The sequence below is a fragment of the Haliotis rufescens genome, unplaced genomic scaffold (genome assembly GCF_023055435.1).
Source record: "Haliotis rufescens isolate VD_foot unplaced genomic scaffold, xgHalRufe1.0.p SCAF_36, whole genome shotgun sequence".
In the NCBI taxonomy this organism is placed as follows: Eukaryota; Metazoa; Mollusca; class Gastropoda; order Lepetellida; family Haliotidae; genus Haliotis; species Haliotis rufescens.
In genome coordinates, this window is record NW_025964068.1 from 1,741,030 (window position 1) to 1,754,240 (window position 13,211).

Below are 13,211 nucleotides of genomic sequence, written 5' to 3' on the forward strand. Positions count from 1 at the left end.
CCGCGTATTGGGCCTCTAACCACGCCTCTGTGGCAGCCTTTATGTCCTGGTCATCCTGGAAGAGTCTTCCATGAAGGGCAGATTTCATTTGCCGGAACAGGAAATACTCATTGGGGGCTAACTTTGGGCTGTAGGGTAGGTGATTTAACTGTACAGCTGAGACTTAGGCCCCAGTGACTATTTACACATCTGGATCTGTTTGTGACTTCCCTGAATCCAGGGCTCCCAAATTACACCCATTACCAGACCAAGGGCATTACAGATCAACACTCTATCGATGGATTGAACAGATCTCTTCGCTTACGCACTCCCTCAATGGTCTCTCCTAGACAAGGTGATTAAAAACAGAATTCACGGACTGTACCACCATTCTGATTGCCCCTGATCTGGCCCAGCAGGCTGTGGTTTCAATACAGGTCAGACCTCTTTAACAAAAATCTTCCCAGCCGAATTCTCACCGCCTGGAAGTCATCTCGCAAAAGATGCAAGCCACTGACATACAGCCTGATCTTCAGAGATCTACTCTCTAGGCACTATCGTTACAGCACAGGGCAATTATCAGACAAGGCAAGGATTTTCACTAGCAGCAATCAGAAGGTGTTCACCTTTTCTTCAGCTACTGAGTGTATCTTGAAAGTATAATGTATCTATACAGTTAGAGTGTTAACTGAATGACTGGAAGTGACATCACAATCAGAAGGGAAATGAGACTGGAAGTGAGGTCATAAATAACGTCATAAGCAATGGAAATGATATCATAAGGCGGAAATGATGTCAAAACTGGTTGTAAAGGCCGGAAGTGACAATAAAATGAAACATTATGATATCCAAGAGACTACAGGGATAATCATTAAAAGGAATATCGGGAATATAAGGGTAGTTCTTGGATGTCAACTCGTGGGGTTTTGAAGCACATTTATATGATGGAATCACAGGTTTATAGGTATTGCTGTCAACTATACATTGAGTGTACTGGAGGCAGAATCCTCCTTTCCTCTGGTATATTCTGGTATATTCTGGCAATGGCCGGGACTGAGGTGGGGGGGCTAAAAAGGGTAATTTGGCAATATTGCTTAAAACGACTTTTTCTCTGGAACTAAGAGATGGACAACAACCATATTTGGTTGGAAGTACTCTCAGGTGATGGGAATTCATAATTGTACAAATGGAGGGGCTGAACACCCCCCGGACACATTTAAGATCCCCACTGTATAACCATATGTACAATTGCTGAGTATAATGAGAGGAATACACTGGCCTTCTGTTCATCTGTCTGGCACTACCAAATGAGTTAGAACCTTGACCATAACATTCAAACCAATATTATCCCCACCCTATAATATACAGATACATTGTATACATTTGTTTGTTTGGAAGAGAGTAAAAGATTTATGCCAATAGGATTTGCCCTGGGGTCCAGCCTTGCCTTAGATCCTGGATCATACCATGGAAACAGTTCAGATCTTTATGCTACATTTGTATCTAGAGAAGTACACGTTCATGCTGTCAGATTTGCCATCCACCCCTTTACCCATCCATCCATCCACCATGCGTAAATATCCAGGTGAGTGATACAGGCCCTATGGGCCTCTTGTTAATAATTCAAGGAATACTAGCGCTATTACATCAGAAGTATTCCCTCCGATCTCACCAATCATCTTTCTCTGGTTGACCGTTGTTTGGAAAGAAGTGAGTTTTTTTCAGCCTTTATGCACAAGAGCGCTGTGGGCTGTTGGGTGCTATTGCAGAAACGACGGATTGTTGTATAGTTGACAGTGCAGAGGACTTATGTTGAGAATATGAAAGTTTACTTCAGTGGGATTGCAGCCAAACTTTGGCAATGATGTTATAGAGGTAGTATTCTTTGATTATTCTCACAATGTGTTGTTGTAAAGGTAGAAAGTGAAATGTCAGTGTTACAAATGGGACAGGTGACAAATGGAAAGTGTAACAAATGGTGAAGTGTAGAAAATGGGAAATGTAATAAATGGTCAGTGTAATAGATAAGTGTAACAAATGGTGTAGTTTAACAATGGAGAAGTGTAACAAATGGGAAGTGTCACAAATGGGAAGTGTCACAAATAAGTGTAACAAATGGGAAGTGTAATAAATGGAAAGTGTAATAAATGGGAAGTATAACAAATGGGAAGTGTCACAAAAAAGTGTAACAAATGGGAAGTGTAATAAATGGAAAGTGGAACAAATGGGAAGTGTCACAAGTAAGTGTAACAAATGGGAAGTGTAACAAATAAGTGTAATAAATGGAAAGTGTAACAAATGGGAAGTGTCACAAATAAGTGTAACAAATGGGAAGTGTAATAAATGGAAAGTGGAACAAATGGGAAGTGTCACAAGTAAGTGTAACAAATTGGAAGTGTAACAAATAAGTGTAATAAATGGAAAGTGTAGCAAATGGGAAGTGTAACAAATGGGAAGTGTCACAAATAAGTGTAACAAATTGGAAGTGTAATAAATGGGAAGTGTAACAAATAAGTGTAACAAATTGGAAGTGTAACAAATGGGAAGTGTAACAAATAAGTGTAACAAATGGGAAGTGTAGCAAATGGGAAGTGTAATAAATGGAAAGTGTAATAGATTAGTGTAATATATGGTCAGTGTAACAAATATGTGTAACAAATGGTGAAGTTTGACAATGGAGAAGTGTAACAAATGGTCAGTGTAACAAATGTGTAACAAATTGGAAGTGTAGCAAATGGGAAGTGTAATAAATGGAAAGTGTAATAGATAAGTGTAATATATGGTCAGTGTAACAAATATGTGTAACAAATGGTGAAGTTTGACAATGGAGAAGTGTAACAAATGGTCAGTGTAACAAATGTGTAACAAATTGGAAGTGTAGCAAATGGGAAGTGTTAAAAATGGAAAGTGTAATAGATAAGTGTAATATATGGTCAGTGTAACAAATATGTGTAACAAATGGTGAAGTTTGACAATGGAGAAGTGTAACAAAGGTCGGTGTTACAAATAAGTGTAGGAAATGGAGAAGTGTAACAAATGAGAAGTGTAACAAATAAGTGTAACAAATGGGAAGTGTAACAAATAAGTGTAACAAATGGGAAGTGTAACAAAGGGGAAATGTAACAAATAAGTGTAACAAATGGGAAATGTAATAGATAAGTGTAATAAATGGAAAGTGTAGCAAATTGTAAGTGTAACAAATGGGGAGTGTAACAATTGGTGATGTGTAGCACATGGGAAGTGTTATAAATGGGAAGTGTAATAAATATGTGTAACAACTGGTGTAGTTTAACAATGGAGAAGTGTAACAAATGGGAAGTGTAACAGATGAGAAGTGTAACAAACTGGAAATGTAAGAAATGGGAAGTGTAACAAATGGTCAGTGTAACAAATAAGTGTAACAAATGGTAAAGTTTAACAATGGAGAAGTGTAACAAATGGGAAGTGTAACAAACAGGAAGTGTAACAAATGGGAAGTGTAACAAACAGGAAGTGTAACAAATGGGAAGTGTAACAAACAGGAAGTGTAACAAATGGGAAGTGTAATAAATAGTGAAGTGTGGCAAATAAGAGTAACAATTGGGATGTGTAGCAAAAGGGAAAATGTAACAAAAGTATAAAGGTATATATATGGAGAGAGAGAGCTTTGTTTGCAGATGCTTTGCGTGAAGCCAAGTTGTCTGTGTGGTATGCCAGCCCCTCACTCCCACATCACCAGGTGGGACAGCTCAAGAGTCAGGCAATTCTGGGATGCAAGGTGACCATTGAGCATTTAAAATTATTTTGGGGATTTCAGATACAACTTTAAGTATGGCAGCCATAGCAGCTCTATTTAATGACCCTCTAATTGCCATTAAATGGACATCTCCAGGCAGGTAGTGTTTCTCTACCAGTATAGTGGTACAAGGTGTCTCCAGGCAGGTGGTGTTTCTCTACACGTATAGTGGTACAATGTGTCTCCAGGCAGGTGGTGTTTCTCTACCTGTATAGTGGTACAATGTGTCTCCAGGCAGGTGGTGTTTCTCTACACGTATAGTGGTACAATGTGTCTCCAGGCAGATGGTGTTTCTCTACCAGTATAGTGGTACAATGTGTCTGCAGGCAGAAGAAGCTTCAGCTACCTGTATAGTGGTACAATGTGTCTCCAGGCAGATGGTGTTTCTCTACCAGTACAGTGGTACAATGTGTCTCCAGGCAGATGGTGTTTCTCTACCAGTACAGTGGTACAATGTGTCTCCAGGCAGATGGTGTTTCTCTTCCAGTATAATGGTACAATGTGTCTCCAGGCAGAAGAAGCTTCAGCTACCTGTATAATGGTACAATGTGTCTCCAGGCAGATGGTGTTTCTCTACCAGTACAGTGGTACAATGTGTCTCCAGGCAGATGGTGTTTCTCTTCCAGTATAATGGTACAATGCGTCTCCAGGCAGAAGAAGCTTCAGCTACCTGTATAGTGGTACAATGTGTCTCCAGGCAGAAGAAGCTTCAGCTACCTGTATAGTGGTACAATGTGTCTCCAGGCAGATGGTGTTTCTCTACCAGTACAGTGGTACAATGTGTCTCCAGGCAGATGGTGTTTCTCTTCCAGTATAATGGTACAATGTGTCTCCAGGCAGAAGAAGCTTCAGCTACCTGTATAGTGGTACAATGTGTCTCCAGGCAGAAGAAGCTTCAGCTACCTGTATAATGGTACAATGTGTCTCCAGGCAGAAGAAGCTTCAGCTACCTGTATAATGGTACAATGTGTCTCCAGGCAGAAGAAGCTTCAGCTACCTGTATAATGGTACAATGTGTCTCCAGGCAGAAGAAGCTTCAGCTACCTGTATAGTGGTACAATGTGTCTCCAGGCAGAAGAAGCTTCAGCTACCTGTATAGTGGTACAATGTGTCTCCAGGCAGAAGAAGCTTCAGCTACCTGTATAGTGGTACAATGTGTCTCCAGGCAGAAGAAGCTTCAGCTACCTGTATAGTGGTACAATGTGTCTGCAGGCAGAAGAAGCTTCAGCTACCTGTAAAGTGGTACAATGTGTCTCCAGGCAGAAGAAGTTTCAGCTACCTGTATAGTGGTACAATGTGTCTCCAGGCAGAAGAAGCTTCAGCTACCTGTATAGTGGTACAATGTGTCTGCAGGCAGAAGAAGCTTCAGCTACCTGTATAGTGGTACAATGTGTCTCCAGGCAGATGGTGTTTCTCTACCAGTACAGTGGTACAATGCGTCTCCAGGCAGATGGTGTTTCTCTTCCAGTATAATGGTACAATGCGTCTCCAGGCAGAAGAAGCTTCAGCTACCTGTATAGTGGTACAATGTGTCTCCAGGCAGAAGAAGCTTCAGCTACCTGTATAGTGGTACAATGTGTCTCCAGGCAGAAGAAGCTTCAGCTACCTGTATAGTGGTACAATGTGTCTCCAGGCAGAAGAAGCTTCAGCTACCTGTATAGTGGTACAATGTGTCTCCAGGCAGAAGAAGTTTCAGCTACCTGTTTATAGCGCAGCTCAGTGTCCCACTATTCACTTCCATTTACTTAGTTCTTTTGATGGACACTTGGGAATAAATTCAGTCATGTTACTGTTTATTGAATAGAGCCTGCATGACAAACTTGATTTTGTGTAAGTAGACCTGCAGCGTTCACTCAGTTTAATGTTAATACCTTTGGCATGTAGCTTCTGTCACTTTGTAATTTTGGATGTTGTTGGTTTTGTGCAAATATGATTAGTGAACAGAACTCTCACACTGATACTGAATGTGTCAAGTAATTATTTTGTTTCTATGTGTAACATACAAATGCTTGTATCACAGTGCTTCCTGCAGTTATGCCAGGTAAGTGATAACCCCTTTATTTTATGTCACTAAACATGCTTATGTCGGCAGTAATGCCTGTGCTCTTTCCTCCATTCGAGACATTCCCCTTTTTGATGACAGGCATTCCTGCCAATATTGTCAAAGGATTCTGCATCTGACAAGCAGCTGAATGATGAACTTGCCCTGGCCTACATTTCTGACTCTGCTGTGTTCCCAGTTGGGCTCAGCACATACCGGGACCTGGCTCCCATTCTCAGTGGTGGAACGTGAGTATAGCATTACAACATGGGAGCAGACAGATGCATACACATTGCAAACATTAATCATAGTATGCATTGAGTGAGAAGCTGTATTTTTCCTCATAGTGATATAGCTGTATAGAAGGGATATATACTGTTGTGATGTACACATGTTACATGTACAGTTGAGGTTGATTTTTAACTTTTAACAGTTCCATCTTCATCTTCATAGAGATACTTCAAAAACTGTAAAATGATGGACAGGGGAACATGAGAGAGATGGCTAACAGAAAACCACTTCCTGATATAGGATTCCTACTATTCCAATCCAGTGACAAAAGTAAAGTTTCATTAAATATGAAAGTTCCAGGGGATGGCCAGGTAGAACATGGGGGATTAACTGTCTGTATATTCAGATACTAGGGTGTAAACCCTCATCCTGATGATATATAGCTTGGATATAAATTGCCATGAAGCAGATGGGATATATGCTGTCATCATATAAACAGATGGGATATAATAATTCATGGATTAAGTTCATTTATATCACACCATTTTGCATACTGTCTTAGCATCACAACAGTTTATACCCTATCTGTTTATATCCCATGTTTATTCCCATCAGTTTTTATCCAATCAGTTCATAACCAATCTGCTTGTATCCCATCTGTTTAAACCCCATCAGTTTATATCCCATCTGTTTAAATCTCATCTGTTTATATCCCATGTTTATTCCCATCTGTTTTTATCCCATCAGTTCATAACCCATCTGTTTATAACCCATCTGTTTAAGTCCCATTTGTGTAAATTCCATCTGTTTATATCCTATCTGTTTATATCCCATCTCTTTATATCCCATCTGTTTAAGTCCCATCTGTTCATACCCCATCTCTTTATATCCCCTTTCTTTATATCCCATCTCCTTTTCCCCATATGTTTATATCACATCTCTAAAAATCCCATCTGTTATACCCCATCTGTTTATATCCCCTCTCTTTACATCTATACCACATCAGATGAACCTTATCTGAATATGTCCCATCTGTAGATCACATCAGTTTATATCCCCTCTCTTTACATATATATCACAACAGTTCTACTAAAATCTAGATATAATATATATTTGAATACTTATCCTGCATTACTCCTTAATGCATTTACTGCTTGTTTTTGACAGAGAAATGGGAAAATTATTATTATTTTTGCACTGTCATTAAATATAAATTAAGGAATGAATGAATAAACAACATAACAATATTAATATTTCGTTTTTAATGATTTTATTACAAGTTACACACGGTTATTATCTATCGTGAAGACGTCCGATTTTCGATCACAAATGAATTAATTTCGTTAATCCGACATACTCGTTAATCTGACACAATCATGTGCAACCAACGATGTCGGATTAACGAGACTTGACTGTAGTTGAGTGGCTAATCACACAGCTCCCTACCACAGAAGGGGTGATGTCACTGATCAGCACATTGCTGCTGTCACCCATAGAGAACAGTCACCAGTTTGGGGTCACAGCTCTAATCCACAAAATCCTTTAAGTGTTTTCAACAGTATAGTTTCTTTGTGATTGCTATTTAACAAATAAACGATGAGTGGGGCTGGTTTATAGTACAATACACAACGACCATGAGTCGTTTATTTCTTATATGAGATATCAACATTATGTACAGCCTCTTTAAGAATGTTAGTAAAAAGTACACACTTTAAAAATATTTGCCTGTATTTAAATAATGATGACTCCCAGAATAGAATCTGACCGCCGCAATGTTGGACAAGTCCATTTTATTAACAGGGTTTGATCTTTTCTGCATATTCTCACAATTTTCACATCGATTATCTGTACCTTTTCTCCCAATACTGACGGTCATATCTCTCTCAGTTTTGGAAATGATAGTTCGGACATTGCGTTTATCTATGTTGTCCAGCTACGGAACAACTCATTTGACACTTCCCTCTTAAAAAATAACGTTGTACAATTTACATTTACATGCAAGCGCATGTTCGTATCACCAGAAATGACGTCATGATAGAACAATGTTTGACGTGAAATAAACCATGCTTCGTTTTTCATTGTTCTTTGCGATTTATCACGTAGCTATCTTATATTGGTGCTTATGGTGTGTGACTTCATATCTTTCATATGATTTATGCCATAGCATTAATATTTTTCACCTGGTGGTGGTGTTTACCATGATAAATATCAGTTGTATTGTTGTTCCAACTAGCCATTTTGAATTCACCACGTGGTCACGTATTTTTGTGTCATGCCTTCTGTATTCTCTATATTGTATGGTACTTCAATTCATTGTCGTACCCTAGCAATATTATCGTTATTAAACTGTTGTTTCTTTTTGCGATGTTTGCGTAAACTTGTTCTTCATAAACCCACATGGCTGGGATAAATGATTATAGCATACGTAATCCGGTGGGAAAGCATTTTGATTACACTCTGCTATCATTGCAGATACATGCCATATTGTAGTAGCAAGTGTCATGGAAATAAGTCGTGGTGGGACCCTCACCTATTGTGTCTGATTACACCACCATCTTCTCCCAGTCTACAAAGTGTAAGGTTTGTCTGCCACTCTCCCCTACACCTTTCTCCAAATACCGACAAGTGTCTTGCAAAAGGCAGACATAGCAGGCATGGAACTGACGTCTCAGCAAGAAAATGTCCGACTCAACCAAGCCTACCACCGCTCTCCAGCCGCTTTAGACGCCATACATGGACCCTGCTTGGCTGCATCTGATGCAGAGTATCTGCTCCTTCACATCTCACAGCTCTGCCTCTCCTGCCTCGAGACATAGTGAGAATATGTCGTCCAGGTACAGATGTTGGTTCCTTAGCCTCTTTGCAGTCCGACCCCATAGAGACTGTTGTTCTGACTCCTCAGAGGGTTCCTTACCATCCCTACTTATGACGGCTCCCTCGTTGATGTTGACTCTCACCTTCCTGTCTCCGGTGCCCGACCCACAAGCCTAGGCAGTCGACGCCTTCAGCGTACCCTGATAAGGAATAAAAGCATGCCCTCTTTCACCGCCAGTGCTTCTTCCCTGTGTCCTTCAGAAGATAGATGAACCCAGAGCCTTGCTCTGACTTTGCTAGCGCCTTGGTGGCCGGTGAGAAGCTGGTTCGTGGAGGAACATCATCCACCAATCCCCTCGAACTTCCAGACTGGCCAAACCTGCTGATCCACCCTCACAGCAGACAGCCCCACATGGCTCCGGACAGGTTACACCTTCACGCCTGGTCAATCTACAAAGAGCCCTAAGTGCCAAAGGTTACTCGGCAAGGGTAACAAAAGCCATCACCGTCACGCTGTTACGCAACTGCTCAATCTTTGCCATTATGGAAGGCTATTTCTGGCGTTCAGACAACGTCTTCGCTGGCCACTACCTAAGAGATGTCACCTTTGAACAAGTGGAAGGCGTCCATAACTTTGGCCTTTTGTTGGTTACCCCGCAGGTCACCGTCCCTAGACGCCACTGACGCTTCCACATGTCGGGAACCGACCTGTCGACCTCTCCGGTGTGTGACACCCTAGACAAGAAGGTGACATGCTGCAAGCACTGGCTCGGTATGTCAGAACTAGACTTTAACTCTGTTTAATTTCTTTTACTGCAATGATACCTGGACGTCACATACCTGACTCTCTCCTTCCCTGCCAACAGGAATGGCCACTCGATGCCGGACATCACTGTTGCTGATTAGTGGAGACTAAGGAGAGTTTTGGAAAATCACATCTGATGGTATGCCCTCCTCCGTACTGTCAGATATAGATGCATTAAGGAGTAATGCAGGATAAATTAAAAAATCTTGTAAAATCTAGATATTTTCTATATTTGTACACTTATCCCGCATTACTCTAAAGAGGCCCAACCTGTTGCAGAGCTGCCACCCCATGATGTCTTCAGATGATCTGTTTTTACCAGTAATGTGCTGATCAGTGATGTCACCTCTTCCGTGGTCAGGTGGTAGATGTGTGATAGGGTTAGCCACTCAACCAGTTGGAACAACTTCTTCTTCAGCAAGACCTCTCACGGCCCTTTCTATGTCAAGAACAAGTAGTGAATGTATTAAGGAGTAATGCAGGATAAGTGAAAAAATCAGGATATTAACCATCCCCAAACACATAAGTGTGATAAACTCTTAATCAAATAATGTCATTCTTCAATTCTGTGCTCGAAAAATCTCTTCCCATCTCTCACAAAAGTTTTCCTGGAATGTGCGCATTAATATATATTACGTCAGAAGGTGACAGACTTAGCCCTACAACCAGTTGGAACAACTTCTCTTCAGCAAGACCTCTCACAGCTCTTTCTCTGTCAAAAACAAGCAGTAAATGCATTAAGGAGTAATGCAGGATAAGTATACAAATATAAATTATATCTAGATTTTAGTAGAACTGTTGTGATATTTATGTAAAGAGAGGAATATAAACTGATGTGATCTACAAATGGGGCATATTCAGATAAGGTTCATTTGTTGTGGTATAGATGTAAACAGATGGGGTATATAGAGATGTGATATCAACATATGGGGAAAAAGAGATGGGATATAAAGAGAGGGGATATGAACAGATGGGGTATAACATATGGGGTATATAGAGATGTGTTATAAACATCTGGGGTATAAGGAGATGGGATTTAAACTAGGGGTGTCACGATAAATCAAAATATCGATATTGGTAAGCACTTGAAGTCATTAAATCGATTGTTAAACCAGTTTACGATCAATAGTATCGATTTCAGTAAAGAATATTGATAGCTTCGATTGCATTTACCATATCAATAAAATACATGCAATGCTGTTCAAATTTGTTTTTCTTTTGATCATGAGTGGTAGTAATGTGGAAGTTTCTTTTTCTTAAATAATTTACTAACAGGGTAAAGAAAAAACAAATCAGTCATATCTAAAACTTTACTTTTTATTTGTTGTTATGGTTATCACATTCAAAGGAAACTTCAGTTCCAAGGTTTAAATTAACTCTAAATCCATCTGAAAACTATCGATATTTATTGCAATAGTTGGTTGCAATATCAATAGTTATCTCAATAGTTTCTTTCAATAGCAATAGTTATCGCAATAGTGATTTCCGGACCAATAGTCACCCAAATTTAAACAGATGGGATATAAACAGATGGGGTATGAACAGATGGGATATAAACAGATGAGATTTAAACAGATGGGATATAAACTGATGGGGTTTAAACAGATGGGATACAAGCAGATTGGTTATGAACAGATTGGATAAAAACTGATGGGAATAAACATGGGATATAAACAGATAGGGTATAAACTGTTGTGATGCTAAGACAGTATGCAAATGGTGTGATATAAATGAACTTTATCCATGAATTATTATATCCCATCTGTTTATATGATGACAGCATATATCCCATCTGCTTCATGGCAATTTATATCCAAGCTATATATCATCAGGATGAGGGTTTACACCCTAGTATCTGAATATACAGACGGTTAATCCCCCATGTTCTACCTGGCCATCCCCTGGAACTTTCATATTTAATGAAACTTTACTTTTGTCACTGGATTGGAATAGTAGGAATCCTATATCAGGAAGTGGTTTTCTGTTAGCCATCTCTCTCATGTTCCCCTGTCCATCATTTTACAGTTTTTGTATCTCTATGAGACTTAAAGGAAGATGAAGTTGGAACTGTACTTGGCTCCACCTAAGTCAGGTCTGATATTCAACAAATCAGCAGTGGTGGTGATATTGCAAGAAGTCACTTTTGTACTTTCAAAAATGTTGAGATATGTGGCAGTTTGGCATGCAAAACATTGTTTTAACTTGTGACCTGTGTTGGCAGTACTGCAAACAGATGGGACCATAGAGTCTTACATCTGTTGGGGGCACAGGTGGCACAGTCATCTAAGGCGCCACAATTCGCTGTGCAGAGTTGCGTCCCTTGGGCATGCCAAAAATCTTTGATTGTGGGTTCGAATCCTGGTTCGCCCTGATTATGTTTCTAGGTTTGTCAGCACCATACCGGTGCTCGTGGGTTTCACCGAAGTGGTAAACGTCTGAGACCTGCATCACTTCGGGCTTTCCTCCCACATTAAGCTGACACGCCATGATATAACTGGAATACTGTTAAAAGCGGCGTTAAACCCAATTCACTCACTCACTCACTCACTCACTCACTCACTCACTCACTCACTCACTCTTACATCTGTTTTCAGTGTCATAACCACAACTGGTCCTAATATGATTCATCATGGCTAGTTACGTTTTGTTTCCTTTTCATTCCAGGCGTTTAATGTTAGCGAAAATCAACTGGGTTTTTGTCTTCAAGGACACACTGTATAGAGAAAATGTACCCAAGTTGATAGACTGCATCAACAACATTCTCCTCCATCATGAGAGAGAGGCTGCAACCACCCAGGACTTAGTGACTACACATGGGATGAAGATCAACATCAACTTTACCCATGGCTTGGACTTTGCCACGGAGGATCTGGGGGAGGAGGATGTGACAGATAACCCTGCCAATCAACAAGCATCACTGGCCAGATCTGGTCTCAGCTATGATTTCTGGGACAGGCATTTTGAAGGAAGAACAGAGGTACCATGGAAAGACTTTAAAGATGCATTTGTGCTTGACTATGGTGACAAGATAGTTGAGCAGTATTCTGAAGATAAGAAGAAACTGTTTGTTAATCTGATGTATAAGGATATCTTCGATCTGAAGAAAACAGTCAGCAAGTTTGTGTATAACCAGGCATGCAGCAACAACATGAATGCTGACCCACACTGTTTCTACAACAGGATTGAGGAGTACGCTATTGCCTATCTCTCACTGAGGGAAGTGATTGGCATGGACAGCACACTCCGCATCACTACCATACAGAGTTTGGGTGAGCAATAGCAATCAGGATGTTTAATTCCTTTATGAAACCTGTAGTCTCAGTGTGTGATATCTATCTTTATCATATAATGTGTAGGTTTCTCGGGAGGATAAAGCCAACGGATAAAACCGATATCCGTTGGGGTCATATGGGGATAGAGATGCAAATATCAAAGGTCAAGTAGGGACTACTTTCACTGTTTATAAACAAACATGGCGTTGCCCTCGTCATTCGGCGATCGAGTCAGAATTAACCATCGGGAATCTGGATAAACTACAGGGATAATTGCTATCATTATCAAAAGAA

At 40.2% G+C, this 13,211-nt stretch overlaps 1 protein-coding gene across 4 annotated transcripts in view; it reads left to right on the top strand.

Annotated features, from left to right (window-relative positions):
* LOC124124528 overlaps nucleotides 1-13,211 on the top strand; it is an 86,558-nt gene that overhangs the window by 19,076 nt on the left and 54,271 nt on the right. For all 4 annotated transcript variants that reach the window (XM_046487712.2, XM_048381179.1, XM_048381180.1 and 1 more), the window contains exons 4-6: nucleotides 3,636-3,736; nucleotides 5,898-6,043; nucleotides 12,310-12,914. In XM_046487712.2, the coding sequence (XP_046343668.2) occupies nucleotides 3,636-3,736; nucleotides 5,898-6,043; nucleotides 12,310-12,914 (852 nt within the window). The remainder of the gene's footprint in view (nucleotides 1-3,635; nucleotides 3,737-5,897; nucleotides 6,044-12,309; nucleotides 12,915-13,211) is intronic.